The sequence below is a fragment of the Neovison vison genome, chromosome 2 (assembly GCF_020171115.1).
Source record: "Neovison vison isolate M4711 chromosome 2, ASM_NN_V1, whole genome shotgun sequence".
Taxonomy (NCBI): Eukaryota; Metazoa; Chordata; class Mammalia; order Carnivora; family Mustelidae; genus Neogale; species Neogale vison.
This window is the reverse complement of record NC_058092.1, coordinates 16850041-16863314: the sequence shown is the minus strand read 5'-3', so window position 1 is coordinate 16863314 and position 13274 is coordinate 16850041. Positions and strand designations below refer to the sequence as shown.

The 13274-nt window shown below is 50.1% G+C and overlaps 1 protein-coding gene across 1 annotated transcript; it reads left to right on the top strand.

Annotated features, from left to right (window-relative positions):
* Positions 1-937: 937 nt before the first annotated feature.
* On the top strand, positions 938-3457 carry TEX46 (testis expressed 46). Its single transcript, XM_044236748.1, has 2 exons — positions 938-1129; positions 3260-3457. The coding sequence occupies exons 1-2, from the start codon at positions 938-940 to the stop codon at positions 3455-3457; spliced, it is 390 nt and encodes a 129-aa protein (XP_044092683.1).
* Positions 3458-13274: the final 9817 nt, after the last annotated feature.

Sequence of the window (13274 nt, the reverse complement as noted above, 5' to 3'; positions counted from 1 at the left end):
CAGGGTCTTGGGATTAAGCCCCATATTGGACTCTCTGCTCAGCAGAGAGACGACATCTCCCTCTCCCTCACCAGCCCCACCCCCACTTGTGCTCACTCTCTGTCAAATAAAAAAGTAAAATCTTAAAAAAAAAAGGAAAGAAAAAGATCCAGCTTTCAATTATTTTAGATCTATTTTTTTTAAAGATTTTATTTATTTATTTGACAGAGAGAGATTACAAGTAGGCAGAGAGGCAGGTAGAGAGAGGAGGAGGAGGAAGCAGGCTCCCTGCTGAGCAGAGAGCCCGATGCAGGACTCGATCCCAGGACCCCGAGATCATGACCCGAGCCGAAGGCAGTGGCTTAACCTACTGAGCCACTATATTCCAAAGTGTAATTGCTAGAGTGACTTATCCAACTTTTACAAAGGTAACACCTGACTTCACAGAGTCAGGACTCTATCTGATATTAAACAGAAGGTAACAGTCAAAGTTACCTTCCCCTAAAGCATCAGATGACCAACAGGTAGACCAACTGGACAATATTCTAATATGACTGCGTAGACAAGCTTGGAGTAATCTCTTCGTCTTATTTCCAGATCTTGGGTAGTTTTCCTTTGCAGTCTCCCTCACAATGAGGGTAAGGGCTCTGTGCTGCTGACCATTTTATTCCCAGGGGCGAGGCCCAGAAGTACTGTTGAATAAATGAAGTATCACTCTAGCCGACATCACCTGGCTGTTGTGAGGACATCATGAGATGTTGCTTACAATCTGCCTGTCAAAGTCTGGCACATAGTGGCTGCTTAAGACATAGGAGTAGTTAATATTATTGTTATGCGGCAGCAGGGCAGCTGGTTATGACTCAGAGGAGGGGGCAGCCATGGCTCCTGTCATGGAGGGCAACTGTCCTAGAGGGGTCACCAAGGCTGGGTCTTGGGGCCTGGGTGCCTCCAAGCCATAATGTTGGGGGAAATAATGTCTCTTTTTAGGTATCTCCATGGGATACTTGCTTCCTCTGGCACTGTAGGAGCACTGGTGGCTTGGCTGATAGGCTATAAACCAGCCTTGTTTGGCTTCCTATTCCTTCTGCTGTTGCTTAGCAACTGGCTGGTCAAGCATGAACTCAAGCCCACTGTCCCAGAGCCCCCGAAGGTGAGCAAGAGGGGCCTTAGCTTCAGCTAAGGATGATGGGATATTTACAGCTAGACTGGGTGGGGGATGGGGGACAGGGAAGATGTCAGGATAATGGGGACAGGACTGAAATATCCACAGCTCTGGGTCTAAGCCCCTGTTCCACAACTCCCACTTGGGGGATGGAGGACAAAGCACTTCTTTTACAAGGTGTCAGTTGCCTGGGCTGTGAAATAGAGACCATCCCTAGATGAAAAGCAAAACAAAACAAAGAACTAGTGGTTGCCAGGGGGGTGGTAGGTGGGAAACGAATGGAATATGTAGAGGGGGTTAAGAGTACACTTATCTTGATGAGCACTGGAAAATGTATTTATACAGTCATAGAATCACCATGTTGTATACCCAAGTATACAACAATTAGTATACACTGTATACTAGTCATACTTCAATAGAAAGAAAACAAAGAGAAAAAAACTTGTTAAAAAAAAATGGGGGACCATCCCAGACTCTCCTACTTCATGTCTGACATCAACATGGTTTGGCAACAGTAACCATTACTTTAAAGTGGAAAAATTTTAAATAGATGAACTAAAGATACCGGCGGAACATAGACACATCTCTAGAACGGCTTAAGGAAGACCGTGGAAATGTATGCAGATTGCTATACCTTTTATGGAAAGATAAAAAAGCACATGAGACCATACACCGCCTTGTCTGTGGATGCCTGTGCATAGGGAAAATATATTAAGGTTGGATCTCTCCACCTCTGGGCGTTTGATATTTTGAGTGAGATAATTCTTGATTGTGAGGGCCTGTCCTGTGGATTGTACCATGTTTAGTGACATCCTTAGCTTCTACCCACAGATGCTAAGAGCACCTCCCGGCCCCCCTATTGTGACAACCAACAATGTCAGACATTGCCAAATGTCCAGTGGGGGAGGCAAAAGAGCTTCCCACTGAGAACCACTATTGTAAAGAAATATATGGGAAAAATAACTTCTGAGTTCCGGATTGCCGTTGAGATGAGGTTCAGTGGGAGAGGGAACTCTATGAGAAGGACCCACAGGGGACTCCAGTTACATTTGTCATATTTTATTCCTCATACTGGTATGGGAATGTGGGTATTTGCTGTAATATTCACCTTTTTTTGCATGTCTGAAATTAATTTTTTAAAGATTGTTTATTTTTATTTATTTGACAGAGAGAGAGAGATCACAAGTAGGCAGAGAGGCAGGCAGAGGGAGAGAGGGAAGCAGGCTCCTTGCTAAGCAGAGAGCCCGACGCGGGACTTGATCCCAGGACCCTGAGACCATGACTCGAGCTGAAGGCAGAGGCTTCACCCACTGAGCCACCCAGGCACCCCTGAAATTAATTTTTTAAAGATTTTTATTTATTTATTTGACACAGAGAGAGAGAGACAGCACACAAGCAGGGGTAGCAGCAGGCAGAGGGGGAGGGAGAAGCAGGCTCCCCGCTGAGCAGGGAGCCCGATGCGGGACTCGATCCCAGGATGACCTGAGCTGAAGGCAGATGCTTAACTAACTGAGCCACCCAAGTGCCCCTGCATGCCTGAAATATTTAAAATGATTTAAACGATGAGGAACTTGTAGCTGACTCCAAAAAGGAAAAAAAAATGTATTATTAATGGCGTAGAGAAAGATGAGGATGACAGAGATCAGACAGTGTCATGAGACCACAGGAAAAGTTGGCAGGTGGTAATTTTTATGAGGCCTGACAACATTCTCAGGCACTCTGGGAGAAACACACTCTCCAGGAGACAGCTATATCTTGGTTAAGTGCTTTCTGTCCCCTGTGGGTACAGATGAGCAGGCCATTTCATTTATTCCTAGGAACCAAAGGCAAGTATGGGTCCTAGGAGTTCAAGGGCTCCCAAACTGAGAAAAGGACCTTTCCTCACTGGACCCCAACTCTCTCAACCACAAGATGTGGCAAAGATGCTCTCCTTGAAGGCTGCTTGTGTGGACTGATTAATGGGCTGTTTGTAAATCGCTATTAACCAACATTTCTTTTTTTGGGGTGTGGGGAGTGTAGGAAGAGGCAGAGAAACCAAAGCCTCCTGAAGTCAAACCCAACAGCCACGTCTTGAACACGAAAGAAGTCGAGAGATTGCACGCCTGCTTTGCCCTCCAGGACAAGGTCCTTGAACGGCTTATGTTCAGTGAAATGAAGCTGAAGGTCTTAGAAAATCAGATGTTCATCGTATGGAATAGAATGAGTCATCACAAGAGGTCGAGCAGGCAGCGGACTTTCCCCATGAGGAAACACAGAGTAAGGAGACATGACTCAGTTTTCTCCATCATCTCTGACTGCACTTCAAATTCCCCCTAAAGAGGTCAGACAGACTGGGGTGGGCTGACCTCTTCAGATGTTACCTTTACTCAGTAAAACCCAGTCAGAGACTATTGAATTTTCTTAGTAAATCACACTGGAGAGCAGGATTGGAGGCTGAAAGTCCAATCGCCTTTGGAAAGGAAGCCGTCCTCACTCGGTCAGCTGTGTTACGTTCTAAGAACAACCTGAGGGGGCTCCAGAACCTGGCTCCTCCTCTCTTTTGGCTGACCACATTAACCTAGTCCAGGGCCCTGTCCCTGTTCACCTAGAGTCTTATAATGGCCTCTTCTGGGCTGCCACAGCTCCCAGTCTTCCCCTTCCCCTGTGCTTGAGGCCAGAGCCAAGCTCTGCCAAGTGGGCAAGTTCACTGCCTATTCTTGAGCCTACATCTGCTGTGGTTGACAGAAGAAAGACCACACTCCTTACCGTGGTGTTCAGACCCTCCATGATCTGACCCCTTTTCCCGGCTTGCCCCCGATCCCCTTACTCTCCCTCATTTGCTTTATACCTTGTGCTGAAATATCCTAAACTTCAGTCATCGGGTACCCCTTTTGTGATTTTTGCCAGAGCCACGAACCACCTGAATGTTTAACTCAATATTGTCCCTTTAAATGGACTCGTTTCCTTAAATAAATGTACCTGTGAAAGAAAAGTCATAATAAACATAACTAACTGTACATTAAAAAGCTGTATCGGGGCGCCTGGGTGGCTCAGTGGATTAAGCCGCTGCCTTTGGCTCAGGTCATGATCTCAGTGTCCTGGGATCGAGCCCCGCATCGGGCTCTCTGCTCAATGGGGAGCCTGCTTCCCCCTCTCTCTCTGCCTGACTCTCTGCCTACTTGTGATCTTTCTCTCTCTCTCTCTCTGTCAAATAAATAAATAAATAAATAAATAAATAAAAGCTGTATCATTTGGCTAAAATAGAACATAACTGTCAAAAAAAAAAAAAAAAGGAAGAAGAAGCAGACAGTGAAGACAGATCCATGTTACCAAAGTTCCAACCAGAGCTTGGTTGCCCACCGGAAAAGTCTGAGCCTGGGAATTTGGGGTTAAAAAGAGAGATAAGTAACTATTAGTGTTTGAGAGATATGTTAGCACCAAGCTAAGACTTTTCTCCATAAGGAGAACTAGAAGCAAATCACTACCTCACCATGGGATCCGGTGTGGCTTAATGCCTTGTTGGGGCCCCACCTAAAAGCATCTCTAATCAAACCAGATGGCTGGTCATCCCCCAAATGCATCCACATCTTTGCTTGCATGATTTCTTCCCCTGGAATTCCTTATCTTCCCCCCCCCCTCATTTTTTAAAAGAGAGTTTATTTATTTGACAGAGAGACACAGCAAGAGAGGGAACACAAGCAAGGGGAGTGGAAGATGGAGAAGCAGGCTTCCCACTGAGCAGGGAGCTTGATGTGGGGCTCGATCCCAGGATCCTGAAAACCCAGAGACCATGACCTGAGCCAAAGGCAGACACCCAACCACCTGAGCCCCCCAGGCGCCCCTATCTTCCCCTTTCAACTATTAAACTTCTTTAGTAGTTCCTAAACTACACTTCTGGAGAGCTTCCCTAACCCAGCTAGGAATAGTGTCTGTCCTTGGTGAGCTCCCACATTTTATCTTCAGTTTGGCAATAGAAAGTATCATGATCTCACGATCTGCTGGGATTTGATTTGCGCACATTTCTGGATTCCCTCCCCATCCTCCAACTAGATTATAAATTCTCTGGGGGCAAGGATGGCATCTTGTTCCTTTGTCTACTGCCCCCAACAGGACCCAACACTGGTGCTGGTGCTGGTATACAGTCAATTAGTGCTTCCTAAATAGCATCTCTGATGGTTGATCACAGTCTTATGGGTTTTCTGGACCCTCCTTTTATAATGACTCTCTTATAATTTTTTTTTTTTTAAGAGCAGGATCTCTGGAGCCTCACAGCCTGGCTTTAAATCCCATCTCTATCCACTCCCAGCTGTGTGCTCTCAGACAATTCTAATTGTTCATCCTCGCTGTACCTCAGTTTGCTCAACTGTCAAATGGGGAGAGTAGCACTATCAACCTCCTTGCATGCTGTGAGGGTTTGGTGAGTTACCACACGCCCTCAGGTCTGTCTTCCCATGACCTCCCTACCTAAAACCACAAGCCTCCCTTGTGGGTCAGGTACCTTCTCCTTGCCTCTCCAAGTCCACTCTCCACTCTGGAGTTGCGTCAGGCTGCTTTAGGGCTGACTGGGTTCCTTCACAGAGGGTCACTCCTCTCAGGGAGGCTCTCTAAACAGGACCTTCTTCTTCCAAGTTCCCTTTGGAGCCGGGGGGAGGTGCATCCCCCCCCCAGTTTTCCAGCCCAGGGGGACTACACTCTTTTTTAGATGCTTCTCACACCTTTGTCAACAGTCCCTTTCACGTAGCTTCATGGGCCATTGCTAATGGTCTTGCTGTATGGCCGGGTCATGGGACCACCTAGAACTGGACCATCAGGAGCATCTCTGCTGTGGAAACAGATAAAGCGATTTGGCCACAAAGTCCAAAGGAGGTGATATGTGAACGAGCTCACAGTAAAACACTGGACACTAAATCCTTCCCTGGACCTACCAATAACAAAACCATCATGGAGGTCCGAGGTGGCCCAGTGAAGATCCACTTGACCCATGAAGCACTCGTACTCACACAGTATGACTCACTTGCAAGAAATGCTGGCCTGTGGCTCAAGGTCTATCTCAAGAACTTGGTCATCTGACCAGTTCATAATAGCCAAATTGGTGGCAGTGGATTCTGACTGCCGTAGACCTGATTTAGGATAGGGGGTGGCTATTCTCTTCACCCAGCTAGATTCCTAAGGTTCTGATGAGCACCTTTGCCATGTGCTAAGTGTAAGGTTTTATAGGCGAGATAAACACGACACCAGGCGAGGTAGGCACAAGGCAAGATTTATTAAAGTGCATTCCGGCGAAGTTTCAGGGCTCAGGAGAAGGGTAGCCAGGAAAGTCATGCGGGGAGGAGGTGCCCCCTCCCACCGCCCCACGAGATTCTTCAGGGGAGGTTCCTCAACTCTGAAAAGGGGAGTGGGGGATAGTCGCACTGGGAGGGAGTCAGCAGGGGGTTTTTTTATTGGGCCAAGACATATATGTTAGGGTATTTGGTGGTCGGAGGGTATGGGGTGGGGGGTCCTAATACTTCTGTTTCCTGCATAGGTGTCGGGTTACCTATGAAGCTGTGACCTGGGCATACATTCTTTTGGCAGGAGAGTCAAGGGTTAACTAAAGGGGAGGGAGGGGGCCTGGAAGATGGCAGGCCGTCATTTCTATTGTTCCTCCTGCAGTCCCGGAGCCCTCCGACCCAACACTAAGATTTCCTGCTATGACACAATCTGACAATGGAACTCTGTTTAAAGCTGCTGCCGCATAGTTGTGGGCCCTGTCAATACGGAATTCTCTTGCTCTTCCACACTTGCCCCCTGCAGATGGTGGGTACAAGGGAGCTTTGGTATGGCTCGTTCAAGGTGCCATTAGATCAGCACTCCCTCATCTTCTGTGGGCAGCTAGGAAAGGGAAGGGTACACCTGACGTGTCAGGCGGAATGCTGACTTCTGGGTTCCTGTGGAGAGCAGAGCTCTGGAAAGGACAAACAATCCGGCTCTTCCCGGGTTCATGACAGCCCACAGGCGATGATCGGTCAGAAACATACGCCAGAGAGCTGAGGAAACAGACCAGGCTGGAGGGCTAAATAAACTTGCCTTCTTCTCCAGAGTGGGCCAGGCGACACTGAAGGGCCTCTAGCAGCTGCTCAGGCCAGAGCCCATGGCGTGGACCTATCACAGTGCTGAACATTCCAGCACACTGACCAACCCCCCACCCTGCACCATCCCCAGCTATAGGAGACTTACCAGCGACTCACTCTCTGACAATGGCAAGGACATTGTTCCTAGCTGGCCGCAGCCACCAACAGCTGCGTCTTGGGCCTCCACAACCACGTTTCCATCCCTCGCTCAGAGGGATGGATAAGTCCTCGCATCTGGTGTGGACTGCACGGCCATCGTGGACTTTGTACCGTCACTCCAGGCTCTTCCTTCCCCCTCCGGTGTCTCCCCACCCCCCCATTGCCAACAACAGCTGGAAATCCTCTTAGGAGCCCAGCTGATTTCTCCCCCCCCCCTTGTTTGTTACACTCTTTTTTTAAATATTTTTCCAATTTATTTATTTTCAGAAAAACAGTATTCATTTTTTTTTCACCATACCCAGTGCTCCATGCAAGCTGTGCCCTCTATAATACCCACCACCTGGTACCCCAACCTCCCACCCCCCTGTTTGTTACACTCTTACTGAGCTCCATCCCTAGCGGGAAGGCTTATGTTGGTGAGCCCTAGGTCAGGGGATGGACCTTGGAAAAATCTGGATTGTATGGGAAGACCCTGGGGGCTCACTCCAGGTTCCAGCAATGAGATGACAGCAGGTGGGCTCCAGGCGGCTGCTCCCTTCCCCAAAGCAGAAACCACTGCACAAGGTCTCCCCTTCCCTCAGGGCCTTCAGGGACCTCAGCCCTGCAAGCATTTCCCTGGTGCCTGAGTTCAGACCAGCTTTTCTTTACTTGCAAGGCTGACCTCACTCGGTCTATACAGTAGAGTAGTGTGGTAGGGGTGGGGGTGTGGGGGTGTGTTGGCGTGGGGTGGTGGAATCTTCTGGAACACATGTCAGGATGTTTCTGTCTTGAACCTTGAACCTCTATCCATATGATGATGAGAGCCAGCATAATGCACCAGCACCTCATAAACTGCTGACCCACCGCTTCTGGGTCGCCTGGTAAAGCCCAATTCGCATCCACAATGCATGACTTCATGGTCTGCATGACTTCATGGTCTTGCATGACTTCATGGTCTTTGCCTCCATCCCGCACTCACAGCTCCTCAACCTCGGCGCTCAGGGCTCAGAACCTCCTCCACTTCATTTCACTCCCTGGTGATGGCTTTAAATATTCTCTATTTTCTAATGTCAGTGATTTTCTAAATTATATCGTTGATACGGACCTCTAAGTTCCAGATTCAAATGGCCCAGTGCCTACTTCTGTACTTTCACTTGGCTCAGAATTAATGACAGTCCTGAACACTGTCCCTTTGCCCCAAACCCCTCCCACACTCAGGCTTCCCCATTCTGGTGGCTTAGGCCAAAACCTCTGGGGCCCTTCCTCAGTCGTCTTCTCTCCTGTTTGGCTTTAATTCACCAGCGAGTCCTATGGGGTCCAACTCCGAAGCATATCAAGAGTCTGGGACTCTAGGAGCCTCCACGGCTGCTTCTGAACAGAGCTCTGGCCTCCCCGCCCCTACCCTGGCCCTCCACACCACAAGCCTGAGTGGTCCTTTGAAAATGTGAGTCAAGTCCTGGCACTCCTCTGCTCCGCACCCTGCAAGGGCTCCCATATCACTCAGAGAGAGAACCAAAGCCCTTCCCACAGCCCACGAGGTTTCCCATGACCCGGTCGCCCATTACCTTCCCCACCTGGCTGACTGCCCTGCCCCCCAGGCTGCTCCAGACTCCCATCTCCTTGCTTTTTCCTTTGGCACACTGGGCACATTCTTGCCCTCCGAGAGGTCTTTGCATTGGATGTTCGCCCCACCAGGGACTCTTCCTCTCCTGGCCATATACCCAACTCCCTTACCTTCTTTGGGTGGTTTACTGGATGTTTCTTTCTCAGGGAGGCCATCCTGACCTCTCAGTGTAACCCTAGAACCCCCACCTCCAGCTCTGCTTACTTTGCATAGCCTGCAACACGGTCTAACACGCTACTTATTTGCTCGGCTGCTTCTGCTAGAATGGAAGTTCTACAAGGTCAGGGACCTGCCTTTTTCACGGAGATAGTTCAAGCACCAGGAACAGTGTCCAGCACTTAGTAGGTGCTGGACAACTACATGCTGGGGTGCCTGGCTCGCTCAGTCCGAAGAGCCTGTAACGCTTGGTCTTGGGTCATGGGTTCAAGCCCCATGTGGGGTGTATAGATTACTTACATATATAAATTTTAGAAATACACATGTGTTGACAATGAGTGCTTGTTGCTACCTCTGCCTTGCCCTATGTCCACCCCCAGATCCAAGCGTAAGATCTGGCAAATGGTAGATCCTTGGTAAGTGTTTGTTGGGTGACTCAGTGGAAAAGTGAGCAGACAGGGGCGCCTGGATGGCTCAGTGGGTTAAAGCCTCTGCCTTCTGCTCGGGTCGTGATCCCAGTGTCCTGGGGTCAAGCCCCGCATGGGGCTCTCTGCTCAGCGGGGAGCCCGCTTCCCTTCCTCTCTCTCTGCCTGCCTCTCTGCCTACTTGTGATCTCTGTCAAATAAATAAATAAAATCTTAAAAAAGAAAAAAAGAAAGAAAGAAAAGTGAGCGGACAGATGGATCAATTAATCAATACAAGCCTGACCAGGGAGAAATGCTAAGTATCTTTCCAGATCCTCTGGGGAAGATACTTTCCTTTTTCAAGTTTAGTTTGTCCTTGACATCTTTTTGGCCCCTTTCTCCATTCCAAATAATCCTGATGCTGAGGGTAGGTACAGTCATTTTCTCTCTCTGGGGATGTTCTGGAGTGTATTTGTGATTTGGAACAAGAGGCAACCTCAAAACAACCTGAGCAGCAAGCCACGGGGACCTCCAGAGAGAGTTTCAGGACGGGCACAGACAGAGGAAGGCAGCAAGAGTCCCTCAAGCCCACAGTCCACTTGAACTCGGGAGCCTCTTCTCCCCCTCTGTGTTACAAGTCCTGCTCCTAGTTCTAAAAACCCGAGCATGGTCTTCAGGAAACACCGCCAGGAAGTGTTGGGACAACTGGAGCGAGTTCTGAAACTAGAAGGAGAATGATGGAGAGAAGAGGGTGGAAAGGATGGGAAGGGGAGGCGGGGGAGAAGGGGAAGGTGGGCAGAACAGGGATGAAGAAAGGGGAAGAGGCCAGGGGCAGGGGCATGAGCGGGGAGCACTGGGAGGAGACATAATGGGACATTGGTCATCACAGGGGCTCACAGGTGCTTAGCTAGTGCAATTCACGCTCTCACCCTAAGGGGGCAGGCTCTATTTTATTGTTCTCTTTACCGATCAACACATGGGGGTCCAACAGAAGCCCAAGAAATCCAACCAAGGGCGCGTAGTCAGTGGTGGAGCTGGGATTCCAACCCTCGCAGTCTGACTCAAGGGTTGAATTTTGATTCTTTCCAAAAGCAGTGGGCAGGCATGGAAGGTTAAGTAAAGGACGGATATGATGTCTCCCGTATGAAGACGACAACGACTCCTCCCTCAGGGGGCTGTTTGGGGATTATCTTTGCTCACGCTCAGAAAGCCCTGGACAAATGCCTAGAGAAGAGGAAGCGCTCCTGGGCCCAAGGGTTCTACATACGGGCCTCTGCTGCCACCGTGTGGCCGTTTTGCTGTATGACATGCTGCGGATTCTCCTGGCTTCACTTCAGAAAGGGCAAAACTGGGCTGGGTTGATGACAGGTGGCTGCTTTGGGGAAGGAGGAGCTCTGGAAGCAGCTGGTGTCCTGGGGGTGAGGGTCTTTGTCAGCAGAGGTGTGGAACCCTGATGTGGACTGATGTGAGTACTTGGCCCCGATCTGGAGACAAACCAGAGTGAGATGTGGTCCTCCCCCTTGCGGGGGTGGGAGACGACACGGGAGTCGCCCCGATATTCAGGAAACAGTGTCAGCACACAATCTGTGACCCAGCCGCAGGCTGCCCGGCAAAGACTGACCAAGGGGGCCGGGTGCAGAATACACGGGTTCCTGCCCGGCCGCTGCCCCTAAGCTTGCTGTGTGACTCTGGGAAGTCACCTCCTCTCTCAGAGCTGGTTTCACCAGCCCTGCCACGTGGAGTTGGGGCAAAACCACTCAGCCCTCTTCTTGTTCTAATTTAGTAAGTCTCTATTCTGGGCCAGTCTGGATTTTTGGCCACAGGGGATGCAGACTGAGATCCAGAAGGCCTGCCTCCATCCCTTCACATAGGGGACCCTAAACATCAACAAAGTGGGGAGAATCGTTCCAGTCTTGTCAACCACGGGGTGGCTGGGAGACAACTGTGGGACCCTACTGAGAGAAGGCTATGGAAGCTGGTGTGATCCACGAACTATAGAGGAGACATGCTCCTCAAAATGTGGTCCAGGAGGCCCAGCCTCAACCTTACCTGGGAGCTGGTTAGAGGTGCAGAATCTTGGGTCCTGCTCCAACTCCCTGACTCAGAGCCTGTAGTTTGACTTGACCCCAGGCTGTTCCTACAGACATTTAAAGTGTGAATTGGAGACAACTGCTCTAGGGCAGTGCTTCCTAACCTTGACCACACAGTGGCATCACTGAGGCCACATCCCTGAGCATCTCTAGGTGTGGAACCCAGATACCAGTGGGTTCGAAGCTCTCCAGGTGAGTCCAAGGTGCAGCCGTGTCTAGGGGCAGGAAAGCAAATATATTTACACTTTTTGTGTCAAGGAAACCCAGTGGGATAGTAACTTTCTAGAATGTTCACCGAGAAGGATCTGATGTCTGACATGGGGGCTGGGTAGAATTGTACCACAAAGCTCCGTGATCACAAGAAGCTGGTATTTATGGGGTCTTTACTCAGTGAAGGGTCCTAGATTACCTGCTTCACCAGCATGCTGCCATTTAATCCTCCCGTCACTAAGATAGGATTATCCCCATTTTATAGATGAAGAAATAAAAAGGTCTACATGAGCAGTGACAGAACTGGTTATTTGAATATTTAACAATTGGTTTGACCCCTGGTGGTCTTCAAACTATGTTCGTTGGAACCCCAGGTGCCTCAGAGGCAGCTGAGGAGCTGGTGTGGGGGCATGGATGGGTCTGGGAGGCCTGTGGGTCATCTCTCTGGCACACTGGGCTTGGCAGACACTCCTTTCAGAGAGAGCATTCCCTTGCCCGCCAGCCTGGAGCATCTTGGATCACGTGGTGTTGCCCAGGCTCCCTGACAGATGTGCCCCCCTCCCTGCCGCTCACGGACCCCTGGAACTAATCCTAATGGTGGGGGGCACGTGGAGGGATTAATGCTGGGGTAATCCACACTACATCTGCCAGCTTCTGGGGAGCCTGGGTGAAGTCTGCATCTCGGAGCCCAGGACGCCATTCCTGTCCCCTGGACCACGGGGACTCATGGAGGCCCTGGCCAGCCATGGCCGGGCCTGAGTTGCCCTGTCCTTCCTGAGCCTTCCAGAAAAGGGTGAGTTGGGGCTAAGGACCTGGGGGTCAGATAGGGTTGTTTCTGAGGCTGGAAGGGGAGGCAGGGCCAGGAGGATAACCAGCTGACTTGATTTTCCCAGGACGGAGGGATCTGGAACTTTCAGTGCTAAAATCATGACAGAGCCGGGCAGACCTGCACAGCTCCTCAAGCTCGCAGGTTTTCTGAGGTGCTTCCCCTTGCCTTGGAAGTGGAGCTGCATGGCGGGGGGCGGGTGCTTCGCCCACCCCATCCCATCCACATCACACCCCACCCCCCTCCCATCGCCTTCTCACATTTCTGTCCCCTCCTCTCTTTCCCAGACTCCAGGACCTTTCTTGGCCTTTATTCCTCTCAGTTTTCCACTCACAGGGTCTCTGGGGCTGTAGACCAGAATCCTCAAGGAGCTGGAGTCTTTCACACCGTGGAGAGAATGAAGACCCAGGTGAGAGAGAGCCCCACAAGGCTTGCTTCAAATAGTGCCTAAATCACTCCACATCACCTTCATCGTCCTCACTAACATTTCTTCCATGGTTTGCGCCGTAGGCCAGGAACGGTTTCAAGTCGTTTACATGTACCAACCCACTGAATTCTCAAAACCAACCAGAATTCACTCCCCTTCCTTCCCATAT